This window comes from Temnothorax americanus, unplaced genomic scaffold (genome assembly GCF_048541705.1).
Source record: "Temnothorax americanus isolate GAGA-0224 unplaced genomic scaffold, ASM4854170v1 Scaffold21, whole genome shotgun sequence".
NCBI classification, from domain to species: Eukaryota; Metazoa; Arthropoda; class Insecta; order Hymenoptera; family Formicidae; genus Temnothorax; species Temnothorax americanus.
Window position 1 is genome coordinate 482,501 of NW_027509349.1, and position 27,745 is coordinate 510,245.

Genomic DNA, 27,745 nt, shown 5'->3' on the forward strand with positions numbered 1-27,745 from the left:
GCGCGCGCGAGATAATTCGATTGTACATCTAATATTAAGTTACTTTTATGATAAATTTTCATGCGTAATTTTGTTGCAGTAAGACAATGCAACGTGTTGGGTGGCTGAATAAACTGAAGTGGTTGTCCTTGTGATTGTCATAGCTGTCCAATCTTAGTGATTGTATTGTGTTTTGTCTTATTAATTATTTATTGCAGAGCATATGCATCTATGATGGTGAATTTATAATAATAAAGAAGTGATTTAAGAGATTTTGTGAAAGTGCATACAATTATCATGTATTTTTTCCTTTCCTTTATCCTAACCTATATGAAGTGCCAGACTTAGATGGCTTATTTGGATTGTATTTACACTTTTGGTACTATATTAAACTGTAATAATTATATTTGAGTTATTGACAATTATTGATTAGCTATACACAACATGATAAGGTAATACTTCTATGAATTTCATGCTCTTATAGGTTGTCTTTTCTTGCTAGGTTATTTTTAATATCACATGGTACAATTTTCAAAGATTTGATCTTACTTGGAGTGGACATGTATTAGATGTGCTAATTATTAACAATTATACATATTCAAATTAATTTTTTCTTCATATTTTGTTACATATAACTTATTTTCTGAGATACGCTTCGATATCATGGGATTATGTATAATATTTCTTCATATTACTTTATAATAAGGTTATCTTTTTACCTTGGCTCTAAAAAAAAAAATCTCTCATATTAATTCACATTAATAATTTGACGAGACCTTAGTCTCTATTAGATCTATACGCTCTTGAAGCTCATCTACCTGATATGTTTATTGCGTGCGAGATAATTTTATCGCATATATAACTGTAAGTTAGTTTTATAACAGTTAATTTTTCATACGACGTGTTATTGCAGAGATTTCAATCTCTCACTCTTCTAGATGTTCCTATTTTATACAATATATATCTTTTGTAACGATCTAGTTTCTAAAGTATCGATCTGCGTATATATACGTATAAGAATTGCGTAATGCAATGTGCAATGTGTTCTGCATACTGAGTGCTCGTTGCAGCAGAGTACTGCAATGCGATGGGTGTTGAATAGACTGATGTAGTTGTCTCGTGATTGTCATAGTTGTATAAGTCTTTGTGATTGTAATGTGTTTCTTTTCCCCGTTAAATACTTATTGCAGAGCATTTACACTGGTGATTGTGATTTTATAATAAAGAAGTGAATTGCAAGGTGATGTGACGGCGCATATATGCTGATTATTTATGACTTTCCTCTCCTATCCTACATAACCTTATAGATCGTCAGATTGAAATGGCTTGTGTGGGCTGAATTTGTATTTGCAGCATTATTAAACTGCAATCTCAGCCATGTCACATATTAAGTATTGTATTTTAATATCACAGGATCTGAATACAACATATTGGAGGGCGACATATCTCTGATTCGAATCTGTATTGATATCATTGAATGATCAATTTAAGCATGATAATGGTAACATTATTATGTATATCACATCTTTTGACACTTATATACAATTTTTTCTGACATGTTCAGGCTGCTTCATATCATCAAATAGTCCAACTAAGATGACTATATTTTGAAGTTATTTCAAGCTCAAACCTACATCAACATCTTTGAATAGTTGATTTAAACATTACAGAAGTAACATTATTATGTATACTATATTTTGACACTTGTAATCATTCTTTTCATTGCTGGCACAAGTCATATCGCAGTGTCAAACGGTCTGACTGTCAGGCTTCGAAGTTGATCATATTAATCAATAACAAATGCTTGTATCTTGATCGAAACCTTCGTATATTCTCTGCTATAGCTATACATAACAGTAGCAATATCCTGATCCTATTCTTGTTCCATTTGAGATTCAAATTTAATAATTTTAGCTGACTGGATTATGTTCCGTTACTTTATTTTGCTTTGCAATGGGTACTACCCTTTGTTTATCGTTTTGTCTGTCTTATTTATTGTCGAATGCAGAGAGGTCCACAGTGGCATTCTCAGCGTGTGTTTTTAAACAATTATATCGATATTGTAACAATGAATAGAGTCAACGAATAATATGGAGCAACATAACCTCCTGGAACGCACGCTGGGATACACTATTATCTCTATCTATTTTGTCTAATGTCTGTTACAGGACTAAGGAATGGAAGAAGAAATAAAATATAATTACACAACAACAATCTTCTTTCTCTTTGTTATTATTATTTATTATTTATTTATTTTCGATACACAAATATATTACATTTGGACTTCTCTGTCTATGTTTGTCCATGTTAAAACACGCGATATAATATAACATTGCATTGCACATAAATATATCACTTCACCCACCGAATCCTATATAATTTATTTATTTACAAAACTGAATTATATATTGTACTGTCCACCGAAAGGTAGGCTTAAGTTAGACGTGCGTGCGTACTTTCTGTATTGTTATTTTTGAGCATGAGTCTTGTGAATCATGATAGGCATCTCCGTATGTCATTACCTTAAGGCGAATTTACATGTATACAAATCTTAAAGCCTTACTTGTGTGATATTAGACTTATAATCATATCATCGAATTCATGCTTTTTGATGACTCTGCTTTCTTATTTATACTCGGAAATTATGTTATACACGTCTCTTTGATATTTAACAGTGATTAAATACAATTGAGCAAAATTTGAAAATCTGATAATTTGAACAGACTACGAACAGATCGATATTGCATTAGACATAGCCTAACGATTAGGCAATCGATATAGCCTTAATCAGGCGATCCGTGCGCGTAGATATATTAAGTTGTACATATAGATTTGGATAGGTTAGATTGTATATACGGGTGAAGACAAATTTATTTGTCACTATTGAGGAAGTCGACTCTTTGGAGTCTACTTTGAATAAATATCAGTTCGCTATAGTCTATAGCCTTAAATAGGCGATCCGTACGCGTGTATATATTAAGTTGTATATATAAGTTAGGTTAGTTTAGATTGTATATTTTGGTGTAGACAAATTTATTTGTCACTATCAAGGACGTTGACTCTCTGGAGTCCTATATTATATAATCTTTTACGATTATTATTAATTTTATCCCTCGTGCTGCTCGTATCTGCGTGGGATAATTTAAATAGCAGTCTTACACCTGACTGCAAGATTCGCAGCCGGACACTGCGGAATCTTTTACGAGCGGTCCTAGAATGCGCCATGGACGAGGTGCATTTGAATCTCAGTCCTAAGGGGAGCAGACCCCTGAAACAACTAAACAAAACAATATGAAAGGTACAATTAAGGAGAATAAACTTACTGTCTCAGGGGGGTCGGATACCCAGAGGCCGGCGCGGGGGGAGTGCGGTCCCAGCAATCCCCGTGTCGAATCAAGCGATGGGCCAAAAACACATAAAATAGCACTGCGTCCCGATTGGTCGGGCGCAGCTGCTGAACCAAATATGGCGAAGGAAGCCACTAAAGTGGCGGAGATGGAGGATGAAGACTGCGATGGGGGCGTTGACCTTGCCAGACAGATCATCGCGGATGCTATCGCAACTGTGGATCCTTCAGATGATGTAGGAACTGATCTTGACTTCGATCATCCCGGTGTGTCAGATTCGGAGGGATCGGTGCACCGTGACCAACGGTTGACGGGAGACGTCGTTATGATAGACGACGACGAAGATGACGAGGATATCCCTCCACCTACTCCTAGGGATAAAAGGAAGGCGAGATTCCCCTCAGACTCGCCGGAAAACACGGTTAAACCTATCAAGAGGAGATATACAACGTCGGAAAACGAGACTTTTATTCCAGTGCAAGCTTCTAAACACAGGCTCTCCATTCAGCCTGTGGCTTCAAATAATTTACGCTCCTACGATTCCGACAAATTAAACAAATACGCTACAGAGTGTCTTCAGAAAATGGAAGATATTAGGAATTGTAGCAGGAACATTAAGGGAAACTTCTCTGGATACCTGAGAGATGGTATATCAAATTTAAGTGAAATTCTGGATATTTATCGCGAACGCTTGGGTGCCACCGGAGATGTGGCAGATCTCGAGTTGCAAAATAGAAATCTTACCACCCAGTTACGTAAGATCACTCGCGAGCAAGAGATCCAAAAGAAGGAGTACTCCATTCTACGAAGGGAAAACGAGGACCTTCGTAGAGACATGGATATGCTCCGTAAAGAGATCATTAACATGAGAGACTCCGCAAACAAGAGAGGATCTCCTCCAAAGGTGTCTGAAATAAAATCTGCTGATACCCGCGAGTCAAGCAACGGAGAACCATCGATTCGCGTCAAAGATTTTCCCCCTCTACCACAGAGGAAGCCCAGAGTCGTCGCCTCTGAGATTCTGCGTAATAGAACAGTTAGGTTGATTAAAGGTCCTACTGGTGCGTCGGGATCGGAGACGGACACAACTCCCGGCTCACACAAGAAGAGATCTCCTCCCGGTGGGAACGGGAGATCGGACGGGGAGGCTAATGTTGCTGATACGGAAGAGGACACCAACTCGCATCACATGCTGGAATCTATGAATCAGCAGATTCAGCAATTAGTAGCTAATATGGAGGTTCTTCGCGCCAGGTTTGGTCCGAGATCGGAAGAACCTTCTAAGAAGAAGAGAGTGAAGAAGACGTCTTTCAGGAATGACACGGAGACCTCTGGTGTCTCGGATGGTGAATTGATGGACCCGCAGACCCCTGTACGGGTTATCGAGGCGACGACTCGGAGGGGGGGGCCCCGAAGGGGGACTTTCGGAGACGCTCCTCCTCCTCCTCCTCGTTCGACCACTCGATCGCGGAGACCGCCTAAAACTGCCGCGGTGTCCATTACAAGTCTTAAAGACGACATTAGCTACGCAGACATTTTGAAGAAGGCCCGTGAGAGTATTAATTTGGACACCCTTGGAATCGAGGCCTCCAAAATTAGACGCGGTATCAACGGAGGCATCATCATTGAGATCCCGGGTGCTGACGGTACCGCTAAGGCTGACTCACTCGTTGGCAAACTGAGAGAAGTCCTCGATGTCAATAAAATTCGTATAACCCGTCCGACCACCATGGGAGAACTGCGGATATGGAATTTTGACGACTCTATTTCGTTGACCGAAATATCGAACGAGGTCTCGGTTATTGGCGACTGTGACGAACATCTCGTCAAACTGGGCGGCATCCGGAAGATGAATAATGGATTAAACTCCGTCTGGGTTAAATGTCCCCTTACCGCAGCCATTAAAATTACGGCTACTAACAAGATTAAAATTGGGTGGACTATTGCCCGTGTGGAATTATTAGAAACAAGGCCTGTGCAATGTTTTAAGTGTTGGCGTTACGGTCACGTACGCACAACGTGTAACTTCCCGGAAGAACGTAAGGGCGCATGCTTTAGATGTGGCGAACGCGGTCACCAGATTGGTGATTGCAGTAGGGATCCCCGCTGCGTTATCTGTATGGAGGCCGGAAGACCCAGCGATCACCGGCTGGGCTCGCTCAATATGTGTACGAGCGTTGAGCCGATACGAGGAAGACGCAGAGAGCCTGTGTCCGACGGTCGCACAACGGCACGGAGATGACCCTGTGTTTACAGTTGAATTTGAACGGTAACAAGGAGGCACAGGACCTCCTTGTTCACCATTCCAGGGAAATGGGGGCCGCTGTCTGCGCGATCTCGGAGCCCGCCAGAACTCATAGCCCGTATCAGTTGTGGTTCCACAGCCATAATGGACTTGCAGCTATTTATGTTAATAACAGGGTTACTACGCGCCCCGCCACCCTGGAGGCCCGCGGGAGACACTGTGTCTTGATCAGACTGGGAGAGTTCTACTTCCTGTCTTGCTACATTTCTCCCAATGTAAATTTCAGGGAATTTTCAGACTTCCTGGAGGAATTATCTGTGATTTGCTCCGGTGTTGCTCACAACAACAAACTCGTTATCTGTGGAGACTTTAATGCCCATTCTGTTCTGTGGGGCTCAAATGTGTCTAACGTCAGGGGCGATGCTCTTGAGGAGCTTGCGGCGCAGCTGGATTGGAGGTTGGTAAATCGAGGCAACCGACCCACGTTCTCAAGTCATCAGGGGACATCGATAATCGACCTTACCTGGACCTCCCCCGACCTTTACAACAGGGTGCGTGACTGGTCGGTCCGCGAGGATTTGGAATCCATGTCGGATCATCTGTATATTTCTTTTGAGATTGCGGATTCCTTTTCTCGGCGTGTGGCGCCACCACTTCCTCGAAGGTGGAACTTCAAGAAGATGGACGTCGGGCTTGGAAGAAGACACACCGGAGCACACCTTAGAGGTGTGCCATTTCTGAGCTTTGGAGCGTGGCGAGCTCACCGCTGTCATCGGACAGGACCTCTCTTTGAGTAACATCATTGCAAGAATTTGCAATTCTAAGGAACGATGGAACGCGTTCTCAGTTTTCGTCGAACGGGTTCTCCAACGGAAGGAGGAGGACGAGCGAATAAGACAACAGCAAGCCCTCAATTAGGGATAGTCGCGCTAATTGCGTTCTTCATTGCGGCCTTGTTCTCTGCGTGCGGTTATTTCCGTGCGATTTATTTACTTTCTGCGATTTATTTGTTTATCTGCGTGCGGACGGGGTTCTCCCGTCGCTCTTGGTTTGCTCGGGCGCGGGCCGGTCCTCGCTCTTCTTCTCCTGGGGTCCGGTGCGTCGCTTCTGCGACGTTCCCGGATCCCTGGGGGGTGGTGGGTGGGGGGCGGTCGGCGTGCGGGTTTCCCTTTGGGCGGCTGGATGGCCCTGTAACTTAGGCTAAGATTAGTTTGTACAAACACAAACCTACCGAATTGTTTCTTCTGGGAGCTCCGCTGCGATGGGTTGGGGGTTCCCTGGGGGTCGGTCGCCCGTGGTCTCGCTGCTCACCGCTGTGCTTGCGGGGCTCCGGCCCCACTGCTCCGCAATGGGTATTGCCGGAGGCCCCGTTGTGGCTGCGGGGTGCGGGTGGTCGTCCTTCGGGGTTTCCTCGGCCTGCGGCGAGGCTCTTGGAAACTTTACTCTTTTCGCGCCCCTCCCTCCCCCTCTCCCCCCCTTCTGGGGGGCCTGGGGGCGGGACGGGCGTGATTCCTACTTTAGCCGTTGTCGTTACAACGGCCCGTGATGCGGACTTGGTCCGAATGTTTCCCGGTGTTGGGTTTATGTTACCCTCAATGTTAACGAGCATCGCTCGTGTTTCGATTTGTGTGGAACCTCTCTCCGGAGGGGGGTTCCTGTTCGTTTGGTACGTACTTGTCCTCTGGCCCTGTGCGTTCTTCCTAGGGACGTCCGTGATTCCCCTATGGAATGGCCTCGCAGCCGATGAAGAGCGTCCTCAATGATATGACTGCCCTGCGGTCACTATCATGAGGACCTCCGAGGCGGTCGAACATTGGCACTTGTGTCAAATTTTCGACTAGTGCGTCATCCCGGCGGGTTTCACGGCACCCTGTATGATCCTTCGCGTGATCTTGTCTTCGGTTTACGTTTTCTGTCGCCTCCGCGAGAGGACTGTTGTGGCACGTGACGTAATACCTCGAGTCTCCCGCGTGTCGTAACTGTTGTCCAGCGTGCTAAATGTTTGGGAGAGGTTTTTTAGTGGGTGCAAGCCCCACATATCCTGGGGGACGGCCCCCGGTAGAATGCGCGAGGCATTTTTCCTCTTCCCAAAAAAAAAAAAAAAAAAAAAAAAAAAAAAGGTGGGCACGCCAGCCGCCCTAAGAGCACAGTTGACGGAAAGTCGACGGTAAGTCGACTTTTATAAGTCGACTTCTAGTCGGCTTCTAAAAATGGCAGAAAGTCGACTGAAAGTCGACTTCTAAATAGTCGACTTCTAAAAATGACGGAAAGTCGACTAAAAGTCGACTTCTAAATAGTCGACTTATAAAAGTCAACGGAAAGTTGACTTTTATAAGTCGACTTCTAGTCGACTTCTAAAAATGGCGGAAAGTCGACTGAAAGTCGACTTCTAAATAGTCGACTTATAAAAGTCAATTTTTCGTCGACTATTTAGAAGTCGACTTCTAGTCGACTTCTAAAAATGGCGGAAAGTCGACTAAAAGTCGACTTCTAGCAGTCATTTTTTTAATTGAAACGCCGCCCGCGTACGGCGCGCCGTGTATATCAATATGGCGGCGAATCTCGATCTTGATCGAGGACGTGAGTGTGCGTGAGTGCGAGGAATGTGCCGCGAGCCACGAGGTAAATGTATAATTAATCCAACAAATCCTGAAAAACTATATGGCTGCGTTTCGATATTCACTGCCAGTACTGCAAATCTATATTGTTTATGTCACATACACTATATAGATTTTTAGTACTAGCAGCTGAATAACACTGAACGCAGCCTATACATATAGTGCAACTGTGCGTGGGCCGGCCCCAGGAGTCCGAGGACCCGATCTCCTTCCTACGGGAGTACTATACTTCCATAAGTTAGAAAAGGTACGTAAAATCTTAAATTGCGACTGCGATTAACCTGACCCTGGCTACGGGAGAGAGAGAGAGAGAGAAAGAGAGAGAGAGAGGAACAAGAGATCCTGGCTATGGTCCACTTAATACTACAAATGGTTCGAAGCATTCCTCTTCTTCTTTCTTTCAGTGAAGAAAGAAGAAAAAGAAGAACGCTTCAAAGCATTTGTAGTATCAAATGGACTGCAGCCTCTGTGCTATATAACCTAAAGGTGAGGTTAATGACACAACAAACTCTCTTCACCCGAGGGGAAAACAAAAAAAAAGGCATTATCGAATTGAATTCGACTGTTTGATCCTCTCAGCATGTATTGTAAACAAACTTATTTTACAATTGCAGTTGTATCAAAAGATGTCGAGTGATACATTTTATGTTGTGGTCACTGAGGAGTGAGCTGCTGCAGTGCCATCAACGTGGGTACTCCCTGACGTAATGACAGTGTGGTGGCCCAAGGGAGAAGCAGTAACATTGGCTGCATCTAAAAAGCAAAAGCCTGAAAGCTCTTGGAGTAAAACAACGTACCAGTATTTGGTAGGACCTTTTGGTATGTATATTTTTTGTACACTTCAACTATGTATTAATACCCAGATAGAAAAATTCCAGTTATACGTTTGCTGCATGTCTCAGAGAACTATTCAAGAACTATTCTCTATAATGGCTCGCCAAAAGTTGTCTACATTAAGGGAACTCGTGTCATTCGAATAAAAAATGAGGAAGGATTGATGACTGATTCCTCTTAATAAGAAAGTCGTAATCCGGATAAAGGTCAAAGTTTTATGATGGAGCGATTCGCTAGCGTTTGTATACCGTTATCTTTATTGATACAGTTCCCTAAATGTATGCATCACTCTGCCGAGGAAAATATACATCCAAACTGGTCGCTTTCACTGTCGACATTTTTGGCTATCTGGGTAACTGTTATTGAATCGGTTTCTTGAAATTATTATTTGTTTCAGATACATATATCGAAGCCCGGAAGATGGAGAAAAGAGCTATTTGCATCAGCACGGATGATGATACCGAAGCATTATTAAGCAAATTTCCGTCAGACAGAAGCAAAAGGGAAAAAAAGGACAATAAACAGGATGATTTTCTGTATGGTTCGGGTAAATTAATTTTCAAGATTTAATTATTATATTACACTTATACAAATTATTATACAAATTGTATTATACAAATACAAATACATATTATTATAAGAATATATGTTACGGTACATCTTATATTTGTTTGAGCCAAGGTTTGAAATTTTCAAAAACTAATTTATTTTTTGTATATACGTTTAATTTTAACGATTTCATGCATTTTGTTATTGATTTTTTATAGTTTCGCTAAAGATGGTCCAAAATTCGGACCGAAACGTACGGTTTTAAAATTTAATTATTATTATAAATAAAGGAATATTAACCTTCGTGCACCGTCAACAGCGCTTGGCTCTTACTTAGCCCGTTCCACATTCTCTTTGATTTTCACCAGAGCCTTTACACGGATTCAATTTAGTAATTAACATGTAATAATGGAAGGATTAGATAAGATGCACAGTCGATTTTTAATGGAATAAGAAAACCTTTGTTTTGTATCGATGAAACTGGCCACATTTCTAAATTATCTGATAAATTTTTGACAACAAAGATATGTAAATTTGAGGAATCACATGGATAATTTCGCAAACTTGACATGCTCATAAACTTTCTACCAAGAATCACAGCATCTTCATGGAAATACCCTATACTTTGTATACAAACAATCTTTATGGAATTATTTTCTTTGATGTAACAGTAATTATTATATTCTTTGGTTGTTAATGTAAATGCTGGAAATTTAATTCGAGTATGCGCGTTGGTACATCCCATTTGTAATAATTTATTGCTTTTTTGTAATAATTGAGGACCCTCAAGATTATTAGATGAGTGTTCAATTTTATTTGAAACTAAATTAGATTGTTCACTCAAACGATTGTATATCTGCTGAAGTGGTTTTTCGAACTTTCTAAGCAATTTCTTAATTTTAAATAAAAAATTCTCGAAAGGAAAAGCACTGAATGTATCGAGAGGTCCAAAATTTTTAGCATCTGCTGCTAGGTGAATCAAATTATGAAGATTATATGTTACACTCTCTGCTGTGTATAAATGTTCCATATTTTGGACAAAATTACGAAGGAGATCGTTTGCATAGTCGTAGTATGTATCACAAGAATCATCAGCACATAATAATCGCATTGCACAATTCAGGACATTAAAATGGAGATACTTGTCAGAGGGTAAACAATTTAGCAAAACCGCAGGTCCTAAATAGAGAAGAAATGTTCGGTATTGTGTGGCTTTCCATCGAGAAAATTCGTCTAAATCGAAATGATTTCTGGCAAACTCTATTGGAACAAATTTTGAAATATCTTTTAGCAAAGTGGATAAAGAATTGAGATGAAGTTGAGCAACCCTCGATGTTTGCGATTTATCCATCCATAAGCGTAAAAGTTGTTTCATAACTCCCAAACAAGAGTTATGCATATAATCTATAACAAAAGATCTTATCATAGGCACAGAAAGAAGTTCAAATGAAGAAGAAATACTTGGAAGATGGTGCTGTGGTTGAATCCTATTTTTAAAATCAGCGTCAGTTCTAAGAGATGCAGTAATGTCTGTAAACGTCATACGTCTGTTGATACTTCTACCTCTAACTGTACACTTTCCACATCCAAAATACGCATTATGCGATTTAGTACAAGTAACATATGCTCTAGCTGGAGAATCGCAAATGATAGCTCGAATCTTAATTCGATACATCAAACCGTTAACTTCAAATCCATCAGTTTGTAATACTGTACATTCGTCAACGAACGGCTGAAGAAATTCAGATAACGGAGCCTTACTGTAGCCATGGTATGCACCAATGAGAAAGGATACTTGCTTTAAATCTGATATTTTACCTAGTATGGGCCACAATTGACTCTTGGAACTTTTTGCAATTGGCAAACCATCTATATTTATATCTAACTGAATAACAGTTTGACCAAGAAAAGCTTGTGGAGTTTGATTAATAATTGTTGTCAGCGCTCTACCTAAACCGTAATGAACATACTGACCTCGTGAAAGATTTTTAACGTCATAACTATGGGGCTTTGGAGTGTCTAAAAGAGTACGTGCATCTGTAGGTACATCGAATCCATGACGTTTATGAATATGTAATAAATGAGTTAGAGCTTTTTGAGTTATACCAAACTCAATTGCCCAATCACGAATATCATCGCTAAGAGAACGGGCAATATTAATATCATTTGAAATATTTACATCGCAGTCAGCACTACCTTCGGATGATTCACAATTATCATATTCATTATTGTCACTGCTATCAACTTCTGATTCATCATCAGTCTCTAGAGGCATTAACGATGCATCGGGAACAGAAACGTCCATATCATGAACCGCAGATGGCCCAGGAAGAATGTCACCACCACTATCATCATTATTTATTGAAACAGGAGGTTCAAAATTATTACGCGTACGATTATAAAGCAGCAAAATACGTCGATCCTTTTGACGTTTGGATAATTCACGAAAACTCTTTCTCATATTTTAGGACGAGTTACCCGCCAGCAAACACAATGCAACATGTAACGTACAGTCATAAAAAAACATTTGTCATACCCATAACCTTAAAAATATACTTTCCATTATTTATTCAATTCTAGAAACCTGACGTTAAAAGTTGACGGGAAGTCGACTTTCCGTCGTGACGAAAAGTCGACTTGAAGTCGACTTCTACCGAAACTGACTTGGCAGAGAAGTCGACTTTTTTAAGGACGAAAGTCGACTTGAAGTCGACTTGAAGTCGGCGAATGTCTCAAAAAACGCCGACTAAAAGTCGACTTTCCGTCATGACAAGAAGTCGACTTCCCGTCATGACGAAAAGTCGACTTCCCGTCATGACGGAAAGTCGACTTTTAGTCGGCGTTTTTTAAGACATTCGCCGACTTCAAGTCGACTTCAAGTCGACTTTCGTCCTTAAAAAAGTCGACTTTCTGCCAAGTCAGTATCGGTAGAAGTCGACTTCAAGTCGACTTAAAGTCGACTTTTTGCTCTTAGGGATCTTATACTTGTTCCGACCTTACATAAAACACTTGTATCAATAGTTTTGTAATAAAAATTATACTCTAAAATCTTGGAGAAGAGTTCACAAGACCATTGAATACCTGATATCTTGAATGGATCTGAGAAGCCACAATCCACATCGTCGAGAACAGTTAATTATCCTGGAGTTTTACCTCCTTAACCACAGAAAAAGAACCCATCAACGGAAACGTTCTACCGGATCGAGTAACTTCGCCTCACCAGAACGTCACAGTGTCATAAATACCGAACGAGACGTAGAGAGATCTCGTTACCGACGGCCGCGACCGTTATCCGCAAGCTTAATTACAACCTTATTATTAACATCCGGATATTTTTCGGAAATATATCGTTTTTCATACGAAAATCGCGAGTGAAGCGAAATTATGCAATCAGGGCGTTACCCATTGTAATCCTGTACTTCGAGTACAAATATATATTTTTGTTATTTGTTTTCATAAAAGCAATTGCAAGTTAATTACCCTCATTAATCCAAATCCCAGCAAAAGCTTTCCGGATCCGAAATACTAGTGCGCGACTTCGTGTGAAGGGCGTGGTCGATAACAACGCATTATCGCAGCGGAAATACCGGCGAACGAGACGTAGAGATCTCGTTACCGACGGCCGCGACCATTATCCGCAGGCTTAATTACAACCTTATTATTAACATTCGGATATTTTTCGGAAATATATCGTTTTTCATACGAAAATCGCAAGTGAAGCGAGATGATGCAATCGGGGCGTTACCCATTGTAATCCTGTACTTCGAGTACAAATATATATTCTTGTTATTTGTTTTCATAAAAGCTATTGCAAGTTAATTACCCTCATTAATCCAAATCCCAGCAAAAGCTTTCCGGATCCGAAATACTAGTGCGCAACTTCGTGAAGGGCGTGGTCGATAACAACGCATTATCGCAGCGGAAGTACAGAGAGGCTGAGGGTCGAGAGGAAGTATTACACGGCAACCGGAAGTCAACCGGGCCTGTAAACGTTCTTCTTAATCGAAATCGACTTTAAAACTAAAGAGTAATGAAACTGTGTCCACCCATTTACCCTGATATTAGTAGTCTTATATGTGAAAATTTGTATCGAGGCAAGAAGACGTCCATTAACAACACCTTCTTGGATGACCCTACTACTAGAAAGAACTGCAAGATAGGACAGAGCAAACAAAAGACATCTGCGAGACAACGCATTAACAAACAAAGGTCTCTCAAACATCCGCAACATTAAAGGTCTAAAACATTTGGACCTTAGAATGACGTTTAGAACAGCTAAACCTGTTTGTAAAATACTGGAAAAAAACTCGACAAATGCGTGTATATGGGTACTGGATTCAACGTGAGTTATATAACTTTATAACAAAATACGATAAAATACCGTCATATACTTTAGAAGTAATAAGTGCGATTAAAAATCTTCCTAAAAATTTATAAGTGCAAAATATTACAAAAGTTGCGAATATTATTATTGATATAACTGTGGTCTCATACAGTTCCTTTTATTTGATATTTAGAAACACATAGTTCCTTTTATTTGATATTTGATAATTTGTAAGTTTATTTCATTTCTGCGATATTATATATAAGTATAGAGAAAAGTATTTTAATTTAATTAAATTTAATTTAAATCATTGAAGGAAAGAGGCAGTAAAAGCCTCAACAACTAACAAGAACAATCTTGAGGATGAACACACCTATTATACAACTAGAAGGTGAAACGTATGTGTTCATAGTGCTAGACTTCTCCTCATGGTGCACCAGCTTTCGCTTTGAGCTAATAACACGCCTCTTGGAAGAGCTTGATCGATTGTTTGGGCTGAGGAATGTATACTCCTTCACACACCTGTTTCCCATAGTTTCCTACCTTTTGTTTCAAGATAGATTTAATCCACCAGAACAAGGCCCTAATGGAAAACCAAAACAGGGACCAAGATGCTATCCGTTCCCTGAAGCGTTATTAGAGGGGCAGAGACAAAAGGGCTGGACACTGGCGACTCTTTTAATCATTTTGATAGCGTCATGGATGTGCGGCACATCTGCCACACTGCTGGGTCAAGGGGATAATCAGGTTATCCTTTTGCAAATACCACCTCAATCCTATTTAGATGCTATAGGCATGACACGAGAGTCGTTTTTAACGACTTACGACCATTGATTTCTTTATGAATAGCAGAAGCTACCCCGCGATGTACAATTCCGCTCAAGCAAACCAGTCAACACAGAATGCGCCTGTTCCCGTTTCCGCTGGAAACCGGCGATGGCAAAGGGACAACCAAAGGCAGCAGAACTACGTATTAGACAGAGATTGGAGAAGTAATCGAGATTGGAATACACAAGCGCAAATTGAGACCGAGTTTCAAAACCGGCCTCCGCAGCAAGACCAAAATCGACAAAGGCGCAATAACAACGCGCAGCTTGGCGCAAGAAGAATAACGCGTCTACTCCAGAAGCGACAGCAGCTACATCGAAGCCAAATCCCGATGTTTCAAAGTATAAATCAACACAAGATAGCGCAAATAGGGATGAGCCACTTTATGACTTCGTTGGAGGATCACGCCCAGTCAAGAAGATCTATGCGCACAATGTGGAATTTTCCACTTTCCCCATACATCAAATACATCAACAATTTCCTGAAGGTTCTCCAAGACTTGTGCAACAAGTCTGGCATCATTGTCAAGTTAAAGAAAACATGGTATTCTAGAAACTTGTTTGAGTACTCTCAGAAATATCATTACAAAGGGTCGCAGGTGAGCAGTTGCTGCAAGAAAATGACAAGAATGGCAAGTGAAGCAAACCAAGTAATACCCACATTATCAGGTAATTTTGCAGGGATATTCTCAACAGGGATAGCTGCAGCCTCTGAAGATTCTACACCTATACCTTCATATTATTGTACGATTGTTGAGGCGTGCATCCACCTATGGGACGCAAATCCATGGTTGAAGGAGGAACCATGGGAATACACCTGCTGCCATTTTATGAATACGGGTTTTGTTCCCTTCCGTGCGCCAGGCAAGCTATCGGTGCGTTTTTTAGTCGCTACGTCTCCGAGATTTCAGTCCCACGCCATATCGTCACGCACGCACCCCAACGCTTGAATTTCCCGTCGAATCCAATCTTTCTACTGTAACCGAACGGAGGAGTGATGTTTCCCCCGATTTATATTTAGGTGTCACCGACACGGTCGCCACTCGGTAAATGGGGCGCAAAGTTATATATATTCTTCAAACCGTTAATAATCAACTAGACAGGGTAGTGCAGATGGAGAGTGTACTGATTGAGCAGGACATGGAAATTGAGAGTTTCGTCATGGGTGTTGCATCCGCCGACCGAGTCGACGAGACATGTCTTGGATTGAGTGTGCCCAATCTGTCTGTACTTCGAAATGAAAGGCAGAGCCGTGTCAGCATATCGCAGTGATCAGTACGAGGGAAGGAGTCTTCTACCCATTAAGGCTAACAACGGGTGGTTGCATGCGGTGGCCAAAACACATAATAGGGAGATGCACGCACAGAACGGCAATATATCCGATAGGATAATGATCCCTGGGCGTGACACCAGAGAGAGTCTGATGAAATACGACGGCATGATGGGCTGGGAGGCTCCCGTAGTGCGATGTACAGGCAGAGAGGCCTGGGAACAGCTGGCCAATAAAATAGAGAAGTTTTCTTTCCATTCGTTTTACTGTGATTCAAACCACGGTGGGACATCAACGTATGTTGCGGCTGGGACACTTCATGAGCCTGCCCTAGGAAATCTTGCCGATATAGACCAGGATGAGACAGAGGAGGCGACCTCGTTGGACAGAGACCAGATTAATTTAATTTAATTTAATTTAAATTTAATTTAACTTTTTAGTATATAAAAGTTGGAAGACATTTTTTCGATCCCTATAAATTGAGCTCTGTCTCAGGTCAGAGCACAGAAGGTACAAACATCAGTATGAAAGCCATGGCCAATAATTTCATTGAAATTGTTTTTCCCGGCGGTGTATTTCTATTACGAATTCTTTTCTTTATAAAAACACCCTAGCGGCGATTAGCGCAAGAAAAGAGAAACAACCATAAGCTTTTAACTCAGCTCCCAACAGCTCAGGTGGGCACGCCAGCCGGTATCTCACGCGGGCGAGCGCTGCGAAACTCTCTCGGCTTCCCGGCCCTCGGACGCGGGCGGGCACAATTTTACGCCGACTCCCTCGCGCAATTGCAATTTATGGCTGTGTTGAGACGGATGATGGCTCGTTAAGATTAAGGTATTTTCTTTTTTTGTTTTACCTAAAAAATTAATAACGTGGGAGCGAGAGAGAGACCGCGTGCGAAGGAAAGACAACGCGAACGAGACGCGGGCGAGAAAGAGATAACGCGAACGGGGGAACGAGAGCAAAAGAGAGAGGCTGTGAGCGCGCCGTGTGACGTGAGCGCGCCGTCGTCTGAGCCCTGAGCCAAGGCTTTGAGGAGGACGGACGCTCTCTATATCGCTCCGTATATGTGGAACATTTGTGACTTTCATACTAAGAAATTCTGAAAGATTTTGATATGTGCCGATTCGCGTTGTGATTTTGAGTCGAACGGTGTAGGAATTGTTGTTGATATTACTGGGATTGTTCAAATATTAGCGCTTTTGATCTTTATGCGTAATGGCCGTGCGTTTCGCGAAGATCTTGTGTGCCACGTGGCAACCGTTGATTGTTCGATCTGGGAAATATCGCGAATCCTTAGGATATCGCTTAAAATCAGACAATGACACTCTTGATTCGGACTTTGTGCTTCGAACTGTACATATATTATTCGCGATGTATGCGATTTAATATAATCTTTCAAGAAATCTTTCCTCGGGCCACACCCTACACGAGAAGATGGCCGCCTTGTCAAGAGAAAGGAGAATAATATAATGAAGGAAGGACGACATATGTATCTGGTCGTAATCAATTTATATTTATGCTCACTTGGACGAACGGCGCCCGTTAGCCTTTGTAATAACCCCGCGCTGATAAAGTGACGACCCCCCCCCTCGTCCTAAAACCCCCCCGCGGACCACCCTCGGCGTAGAACGCGGACACCCCTTGTCAACAATATGTTTATCAATATTTAATAAACAACATGTCTCGACACGCTCACCGACCCCCCCCCCCAACACCCCCTCGCCCTCGAGTCTCCCCCCAACACCTCCTCGCCCTCGAGTCCCTCCACCCCGCTCCCCTCCCCCGCGGACCCCCTCGTCCTCAAGTCCCTCCCGCCCCGCTCCCCCCTCGGAGCACCCAGGACAGAGGAGCCATCGAATCGTACGCCGGGCCAGGGCTACTGAGAGATTTCCTTGAAGAGGCAAGATCCTGGTTTACAGACGAGGTGGTAGCTAGACGTGAGCCAGTCGAGCCTAAGACGGGAAATGCCACGGTGCTGGAGGTAACCCCCGACGCTCCAGCACAACTGAGGTACGAAGACCTCCACCGCCGACTGAAGGAACTCGAGCTGGCTGCGGAAGCCAGGGAACGACAAAACAGGAACTACAAGGACCACGACGGCCCGGACACGAGAAACGAGTTGACCAATGTTGGAACTCGATCCTCGGGACAAAGTGCTGTGCACCCAGCGGGAGGCAGCAAGTCACCCGTCGTTATAGAGAAAGTGACTCCGAGACCAAAAAGGGAGGAGGAGATAGCATCTGTAGAGATTGCAAAAGAAGGCGAAAAACGTATCGCTCGGGAGAGTGGATAAACGAAATCCCGCACATCCCACTGAGCATAGAGACTGATTGAGATATGACACGTTTCGTGGCGGATTTAACCGCTGCGGGGAAAAACTTTCAAAATACCTCCTATTTCCTTTCTACTTCCCTCCTTTCATTCCATCCCCATATTCACGCGCGATATTCGATATTGTAGCTAGTGATAGCAGTATTATTAACCCAAAACTCCCAAGCTCCCCGAGCTTGACGACCAATTTCAAATTTAATACAGCAGGCCCGCCGAACGGGTGATGCTAAGGCGATTGCCGATAAGTCGGTATCGCCGGTCGAAAAGACTAGCACACCCGCCGGTCCTTCTACCATCGCCGTTCCCGGCGGGGTTACGGCCGCGACGGGGCAGAAAAAACTGCCTCCTCCGCGTCCTGCCCCCCGTTCGGGTGGCATTTCCAAGGGTAAGGCCTCTTCCTTGAAAAAGGAAGTTAAGAAGCCTGTGACTACCCAGGCACCAGTACGTGTCGCAGATGCGGCTTTCGTCGGTGCAAGGGAAATTCTGGTCGAGAACGTAAAGGCCATCAAAGATGCCCCTATCGTGGACCAGAAACCCCGCCTGTCAGCTGCCCTATTGGGCAGGACGGTCTCAAACGCCGTTCGGGAGACCTCTCTAAGAGAGATAACCCTGGCGCTGAAATACTGAATGACATGAATGTCTCCTCCGAAAGATAGCCCAGTTTCTCCCAACTCAAAGTGAAAATTGGAATTTTAGATAATATTTGGTCTCAATAACTTCAAACAATTAATATATAGTGTTCGCTTGGAATAACAATAATCAAACATAGGGCTTGCGAACCAGCAGGTTGTTTATGCTATCGTGTATATTTCGAACAAAGTAATGACAAACGTTTCGGCCATAACTGTGGCCTTCTTCAGTGTATCAAATAGTCGTTAAAATTTAGCATAAACAACCTGCTGGTTCGCAAGCCCTTTGTTCAATAACGTCAGTATAGAATAATTATTGCGCTTTAACATATATTATTCTAACATATATAATTCTATCTAATATGTCCTCGCAGAATAAGTACACTGTTGGAAAATTTGTGTTAAATATAACATAAATCTCATGTCTAAGGCCGAGTTTCACAAGTGTCGGTTAACTTTTAATCTTAGATTAACTCACTCTTCGTCTCCTTCTAACGTCCCCCTTAGAAAAAAAACGAAGAGTGAGTTAATCAAGATTAAAAGTTGTTAGAAACGGACATTAAAGATCGTAAAGAGATTGTGTAAGTGTTAGACATCTGTGAGCATAATAGATTGTAAGCGGCGATTCGATAGCAGGCTCATAGATGGCATCGATATTACAGTTATCTATTTATCTTCAGCGTTAAGTGTTTCGCGCACGCGGCGACGACGACGTCGCGCCCCAGCGCCGGAAAACGATTCGAAACGACGATACTGCGCAAGCGTAAAACGTATCGAGATGAACGTGAAGCCCGCCGGGAAGGTATTCGTCTTCCGGCTAGCGAGGCGAAGAGTTGCGTTCCTTCTATCGGTGTCGTATATATTCGTAAATTGTGACGCGAGTGCAATCCGCCAGACTATTGAGTCTGAGATTAACTCGAGCTATTCCAAGGACGTCTCCGCAACATCAGAGGAGACATTTCAGTATGGATTAGAGGCGATGACAAGCACCTCTCACGATATACGACGGAAGGAAGGACGAACTTAGCCATTTTTCAACCAGGATTCGGCAAACGGACAATCGCGGCCATTTTGCACATTGCAAAGGTCCTCCCGGTTTTGGTCGATGACCATCTTATCCAAAGATAGACGGCGGATGCTTTCAGGTAACATATCGAACTCGTGTAACTCAGAGATCCATTAAGAGATTGATCGGCAACTCTCAAGCGGATTATGATGAACGCAAGGTTCTATCATAAATGCGATCGTCTGAGTACAGAGTTCGAGAAAGCACGGGGCGAAGGATAACGTCCTCGCATTTCACGGGGCGACGGATTACATCCTCGCAGAACGGCTATATTACTGCCGACTATTCCGGAATTAATTATCGGTCTGAGCTCAGTCGAATTAAAGTCACGTTTACATGGTTGCAACCCGCGAATAACGCCATTGATTTTTCATATGCAATTGTTTAACTTATGTTCTCGATACACACGTGAGTCGAATCTTCACGTATAATTGCGATTATTTTAACGAATTATGATTTATTCTATGGCTACTTGCCAATTATTTAAGTGTACGAAGCACTATATTGTTCATGAAAAGTTACTTATCGTTTAATTTAGTTCGTTCTTCAAGCATTAACATATATATTATTGATTCAAAATACATATAATCTGAATTACCATATAAGTTACTGTGCCGATTGATAACTAGAAAGAACGTTATATTGCAGTTACCGAATCTCACGTAATATTTATAAGAGACTAAATGTTCACTCGAATGCTTCACGTTGCATATGTTCCTTTTCTTATACTTTAAGTGAGATACATATATATGAATTGGGATCGATGAACTCTCAATCGACACAGTACTTAAATTATATGCTTTGTATAATATTGCTCCAATTATTTAACCTGCGTTTGAAATTATATGCTTAACTTGTATGATCCTTTCTTGAAACAGAAACAAAGATTGAAATCACTTGGTGGTTTATCTGGTTGAGAATCAGAATAACGGATTTCTGTTCTCTTAAATTCAATCTTGATGAGAGATTAATTTCTTTTTATGACGCATGAGAAAGGATTATGCAAGAATAATTCAATATTGTCTGATTCTGTGCTTATTCTATATGTTCTTGATAAAACATTAATTCTGATAACTTTACTGATTGTAATCAAACCACAGCGAAAATACACAATCTCTTTACCGACTAAATCACAAGTAAAGTATCGTTCCCTTTTTTCTATAATTTCTAGAGCTCAGGTTCCTGCGCGAACTTGTACATTTCAAACAAAAGTTAACTGACACTTGTGTGAAACTGGACCTTAAACGGTCCACTTAAATTTTTGTGTCAGTTTAACATAATATGGATGTGTTAAATAATAACATCGATACTATGTTAAAATATTTTACCAGGAAGGAAATGTTATTCTGATCATAATTTAAGGTTAATTATGTGTACAATTAACATGTGTACAATTTGTATGTTAAAGTTGAGATTGTAAGATAAAATCAATAACATTCTTCTTCTGTAAATTTTTATTCTTACTTCTGTTATTAAGTAAAATCAACACTCTTTTTCTGTAAAATTTAACACATTTAATAAATACGTTTAAATATTGTGTTACTTTAACATATTTTTTAAGTTATTTTAATAATTTTACATTTTAAATTTGTAAAGTTCAATTAACATAAAAAGCACATGTTAAATCTACACACGTATGTGTGTTGATTATTTTACACAAAAATTTTTACAAGGACCTTTTTTAACAAAACTATACAAAATGTTTCCAACAGTATAGATATATATATATATATTGAAACAAATTGATTGGTACTTCACCATATATGATTGATATCTACATCATCTATTTTATAATAAGAATCTGTGGATTATAAGAAATACTCTCTTGACGAAACTGTCAATACTGACTGTTTAGAATCGAGTTATAACATGGAAATGAATTTTCAATGAATATATATTCGTTTCGGGGTGTAGCTTTCCAAGCGAAGACGTACCTGGACAAAACTTGCAGCATTCTTCCGCCACGCTGAGTTGCTCGCTGGGTGGACACGGTGGTGGTGGGCATTTGGTGTCAGTGTCGAATCTCGTGCAGGTGAAGATACCGTCGTAGTACTTGCACTCGACGCACTGCTTCGGTGAGACCCTTTCGCCGCGATCGTAAATTATGCCGTGCAACAAACATTGTTCTGCGGAGGCAAACATGAATGGCGAGATAAGTAACGTGAGGCACGAGACGGAAGTGGTCAACTAAACACGAAATACTCTACGTCAATTAATCAGTCGGTTGCGTGTGTGAAAGTAAAAGACGAATTCATGTGCAAGCAACATTAGACTACTCAAGAGAGTTGTCCTTTCAAATGTCAAGAATTTACACGATGTTCTAAAGATAAGAAATATATGAAACATGAATGATAAACTATGTATACTGTGCGCTAAAGAAAAGACAAGAAAAAATCCTAAATGTTGTAGGATTCTTGTCAAGCTTTGAAGTCAATTATTTAGGAATCAATGGGATTTAATAAAAATATTTTCTTATTAAAAATTATCATGGATTATGGAATGTTATAGGAAAGACGTTTGAGAATGGAAGATAAAGGGACGAAAAGGAGTATAATGTTCCACTTACTCTGAGACAGGTCGGGCAACATTGTCCCTCAAGAATGACGAGATTCTTGCAGGTGACCAGAGCGCAGAGCGTCGGCCTGCACTCAATCTCGCCATGGACGCAGGAACAGTGTTGACAATCCTTTACCCAGGTTGCGCCGTCCTCGTGGACGGTATCATTCACCCTACAGGACTTTTGGCACTCGTACTCCTCCACTTTGCTTATCCTGCCCTCTGCAGCGGCTAGCTGAAAGGAAGGATGTCCCATGAACAAAAACAATTTGCCTTATTTATATTGCTTTATTTAACTATTATTAATTTTTATAAACAAAGTAAATTTTTAACGTCAATTAACATCAGTTCAATTAAAAATATCGCATTCATTTTAAATCTTTATTTGCGTCAGGGAATCATTAAAAACCGTTTAATTCGTCTGGCGATTTACACGTATTTTTAATATTATTTAATAAACATGCTATAAAAATTTCAGAATACCTAAAGTATATTTTTGAGGTATAATTATTAAATATATTCGAGGGGGGGTCAGGTTATACTTTAAAACCCCAAAAATAGTCTGGTATTTTTATTTCTGGGTTAAATAGATACTAAAATTAAAGATTAAACAAATTTCAAGTTGCCTAAAAGATATTTTTTTTATTTATTTTTTTGCAAATGTCATAGGTTGCGCAGTAGCGAAATAACCGCAAACTCTCTGCCTGACTCAGGATTCTAGATTCACCAATTAATAAAATATTATTTTTTTGTTATTTTAACTTGCCTAAAATACATTCATCCCTAAATTCGTCGTCAGCTCTCCGACTAAGTAGGAAAGGCAAGTTTCTACGATAGATTTAAATTGACAAAAAGCCTAGTGTCAAGTTTGCCCCGGTTTCCCCTACTTTACAAAAGAAGTGTAAAATATATCATCGATCGCTTAAGCAACTGTTAAAATATACCTACATAAGATGAATTATTAAATAATATAAATAATAGAAAAACATAATCCGTAATTAGCGTCAATTAAGATATTATTAAACGTAGATAAAATCTGATAATAAATTAACGGTATAAGGCAATAGAATATAATCTCTGTTCGTATGTAAAAAAAAAAATAATAAGAAAAAAAATTAGAAAATAATTAAAAGAATAACTTTTGCTTTGTTTTTTATAACAAAAAATAAAATCTGAGAAATTGTGAAAAATTTGCTCATATAATCATATATAATCATATTTTATGTACAATTATTAAATTTATATATGATTATATATAAGCAAATAAATAAACAATCCAAAAATTATCTTTTTAATTATTTTCTAATTCTCTTTCTTTTGAACAGAGATTATACTAGATAAAAGAAACATACATGGACATATATAAACAATTTTATATAATATTTTATATATAACATCATATATAATTATATATATTTAAATGTTTTTATATAAAAATTTTTTATACCGAAAATAGACAATATGGAGCTACAAATTCAAGTATTTAACGCACAGTACGCGATATTCGCCAGCCTCGCTTTGAAGAGAAAAGATACGTAATACCTGGTGTATTGTATACAAAGTACTGATGTACTAGAACTGACTGGAAATTTTTGGAATGGATTCCGATCAAAATTCAATTATTTCCTAGATTTCTATTGTTTTTTTTAGGGAAAACAGAATAATTTCAATCGGAATCCATTCGGAACAATTTCATAAAAGAAGAAACTCCATTGCTACAGTTTAAAAATGCCACCAAATGTAATAAATTACCCGCATTCACCCTGAAATTTCAGGGTGGAAAATTTTCCTCTTGAAGTGCACCCGGGTGAAGTTTCCGAACGACTTCATCTCTGTCACACTGGTACAACCTGAACGTTTCCGAACAGCATGAGCCTCGGCGGGTGCACCAGGGTGAAGTTTCCGAACGCAGCCTAAGATGGACGTGCGGTGCGGGGTGTAAGGCCATGACAAGAGAATCTGCAATGCGCACACACACACACACAAATTCACAATCGAATAAATAAATTAAATCGCGGCAAATAGATTTTTGATTGCGTAATTAATATCATTTCATACTCGATAGCATATTTTTAACACGATAAAAATATGAGTGCGTTCCCACTATACGCGTCGCGCGTCGCGTCACGACGCCGCGTCATGAGTTATCCAATCAAAACGTTTCATTTTATGACGTCATTTCCGACGCGAAATCTTGTCGGAAATGACGTCATAAAATGAAACGTTTTGATTGGATAATTCATGACGCGGCGTCGTGACGCGACGCGCGAATCGTATAGTGGGAACGCACCCTAAAAGGCCATTGCACGTAACAAAGTTTTAGTCATAATCGTAAAGCCGTAAGAAAATAGACCAATCACAGTCGATTATTCTCCTCGAGCTCGAAGAATAATCGAGTGTGAATGGTCTATTTTCTTACGATCTTACGATTATGACTAAAACTGCGTTACGTACAATGGCCTTAGGCTGAGTTTCCACTGAGCGCGTCGTCACAAGTTAACCAATCAAAACATCCCATTTCATTACATTCTTGTGACGGGATCGAAATGGGATGTCTTGATTGGTTCAACTCGGACGACGCGACGCGTGACGCGCTCAGTGGAAACTCACCCTTAAGCCTTCTACGACCGGGCCAGCTCAGCAAACTGCGCGTCATGGCTTCTGCACACAGGACGCGGAAACGCTTGCCGCGCGGCAAGAAACGACGCGGTACGGAAAAGCAATTGATTGGCTACCGCGTCGCTTCTTGCCGCGCGACAAGCGTTTCCGCGTCCTGTGTGCAGAAGCCATCAGAATATTATGCCCGATCTACAATAGCTGTAGTAAGCTGTAGTAAGCCTCAAGATGTAAGAAATTGACCAATCACAGTCGATTATTCTTCTCACATTTGCCTGTAATTGGTCAATTTCTTACGGCTTGAGGCTTACTACAGCTTACTACAGCTATTGTAGATCGGGCATTATATAATGCCGGTCTTGAAACGCACTCAAAATCTAAAGCCATAATAGTACGCGTAATTAAATTGATAATTACTTCAATAACCACGATATACTAAATAACCGTCTTTTAGAAACAAACTGTAAACGACTTATTGTGATTGACCACATTCCAGGTGCTCAATGATTAATTATATATCGAAAACGACGCCCAGCGCCCAGCCCGGCCGGCCCGGCCTAGCCAGCGTCTCTTCCACAATTCGACCATTGAGGCTGATATTTTTAAATTTGACGATAAACGTAACAGGAAACTTTATATCAGAATTATAACTCGAAATCCGAAGCATACCTGGTTACTCTTGGTCGCTCTGATACAGTAGTCTTCTTCTCCGTGGATTTTCGGCTTCTGAAGCGTAGCGTCCGTAACGCTACGCTACTCGCACCGTAATGGAAGATGCAGGAAGATGGAAGACATGGAACATGGAAGATGGAAGCGAATGGAAGCTTGTGGAAGCTTAGGCTGCGTTCGGAAACGTCACCCGAGTATACACGAGTATACTCCCTTCTCCTTCTCAACTCCTTCTAACTCGCTGAGATAGAAAGAGAAGGGAGTATACTCGTGTGTACTCGGGTGATGTTTCCGAACGCAGCCCTATGGGAGCTGGGAGGAGACGGAAAATTCCGCTGCTCATGCGTGCCTCGCGACGCACTTTTCACACATGCGCGTGAGACTCCAATAGCTTAATAAAATATCAAGTTTGTGAAAAAAGGGGTGCTTTTAGGTCCCCTATTTAGAGATTCAAGAAATATGTACAGTTAAAAAATTTAATTAATAGTAAAAAGGAAAATAACTTAAAGAAAGTGAGCGTCAAGTAAAAAGCATGTATGTATATACATACGTATATTTGGAAATACAGCAACACGGAAAAAAATAAAGGTTTTGCTGCAACAGCAAATCTATATTTATCAAATATAGGACAACTAACATTTTTGCGAAACATTTTGTTGCAATAGCAAACAGTTTTGTTGAACTTTGCTATTGCAGTAAAAGGTTTTGCTATTATTGCAAAATTAATTAACTTTCGCAGTAAAAAATGTTAGTTGTCCGTATTATAGTATAGCAAAAATCCTTTTTTTCCGTGAAGTTGACTATTCAATATGAAATATTAACATAGAAATTAGAAGAGATATAAAAGTAAGCGTGTTTAAAAATAACTTTGCAATCACATTTTTAGGCACAAAATAAAATCCTCTGTAGGATAGGGAGTTAACCATATCCTTTAAAAATATCTTCATTTAGCCTAATATTTTTAAATTTTTTAAATATTTTAATTTAATAGCTTTTTTTCCCATATTTAAATCCATATTATATATATTTAGAAAATAAAGAATTAATAAATAAAACTGTAAATTAGTGATACTTATTTTACGTATTAACTTATCTTCGTGCTTCGAACTTGCTAGAAAAAACTTTGCGCCCATATGTTACGTACATACTACACCGTTAGGTCTCCGCGCCGGCGCCGTCATCTCGGGATCAATAATAATCGAGCCCCTCATTTCGCATGTATGTGAGGAAAGTGACATATGTGTGGTAACCATAGTAACCGTAAAAAGAAAATGCTTGCCGCGCAGCAAGGGACACGATAGCCAATCAACGTGCCGGTTTTCCGTAAGAACCAAAAGTTTATTGGCTATACCGCATGGCTTTTGGCTTGTGCTTCCTCGTCCTGTGTGCAGGATGTGAAACGGTTATTTTTTGAAAGTTTTTTCCATACTTTTTTATCATTCTGGAATTAAATTCTTATTCCAATACACTTATATCATGTAAATTAGTATAATTAAAATAAGATATGTAGTTATATGCGGTTTTGGCTGGATACTGAAGTTCGTTAATTGATAGGATTTAAAAAAAAATGTGTGCAGGCCATAAAGGCAGGGATGTGTTAATTACATGTCTAATTTGAAGAAAAAATAAAGATATATATATATAATTTAACTATTAATTAGTTTACCAACAACCGCCCTTACAGAAATTTCATACACTGTAAGTGATTATTTGGCAAGTGGTTAATTACTTATTTTGAGTTTTGCACTGTCTTTAATGCTTTATTAATACTCAAAATAAATAATTAATCACTAGCCAAAAAAATAATCACTTCCAGTATTAAATTTCTGTAAGGGCGCGGTCCTTAATATGATTGATTCTTTCCTTTAGTTCTTCGCAGGAT

At 40.5% G+C, this 27,745-nt stretch overlaps 3 protein-coding genes and 1 long non-coding RNA gene across 5 annotated transcripts; 2 read left to right on the forward strand and 2 right to left on the reverse strand.

The window, feature by feature from the left end:
- Positions 1-5,564: 5,564 nt before the first annotated feature.
- Positions 5,565-6,312, forward strand: LOC143897640 (uncharacterized). Its single transcript, XM_077406444.1, has 2 exons — positions 5,565-6,028; positions 6,189-6,312. The coding sequence occupies exons 1-2, from the start codon at positions 5,565-5,567 to the stop codon at positions 6,310-6,312; spliced, it is 588 nt and encodes a 195-aa protein (XP_077262570.1).
- Positions 6,313-8,124: 1,812 nt separating this feature from the next.
- LOC143897768 (uncharacterized) lies at positions 8,125-8,942 on the forward strand. The gene is made up of 3 exons (XR_013256993.1): positions 8,125-8,193; positions 8,339-8,436; positions 8,804-8,942. It is a non-coding gene; the product is annotated as an uncharacterized LOC143897768 (long non-coding RNA).
- On the reverse strand, positions 8,742-12,273 carry LOC143897763 (uncharacterized). The gene has a single exon (XM_077406650.1). It carries the CDS (start codon positions 12,031-12,033, stop codon positions 9,961-9,963), a length of 2,073 nt encoding a protein of 690 aa, XP_077262776.1. The 5' UTR covers positions 12,034-12,273; the 3' UTR covers positions 8,742-9,960.
- On the reverse strand, positions 8,742-26,077 carry LOC143897767 (CCN family member 3-like). Of its 2 annotated transcripts, none has more exons than XM_077406656.1 (5): positions 25,864-26,077; positions 24,331-24,537; positions 22,589-22,809; positions 21,957-22,148; positions 8,742-8,942 (listed from the first exon to the last, which is right to left on the reverse strand). In XM_077406656.1, exons 3-5 carry the CDS (start codon positions 22,608-22,610, stop codon positions 8,833-8,835), a joined length of 324 nt encoding a protein of 107 aa, XP_077262782.1. In that variant the 5' UTR covers positions 22,611-22,809; positions 24,331-24,537; positions 25,864-26,077; the 3' UTR covers positions 8,742-8,832. The 2 variants fall into 2 exon arrangements, with proteins under 2 accessions (XP_077262782.1, XP_077262781.1); XM_077406655.1 differs by having other exon boundaries at positions 22,589-22,813; positions 25,864-26,066.
- Positions 26,078-27,745: the final 1,668 nt, after the last annotated feature.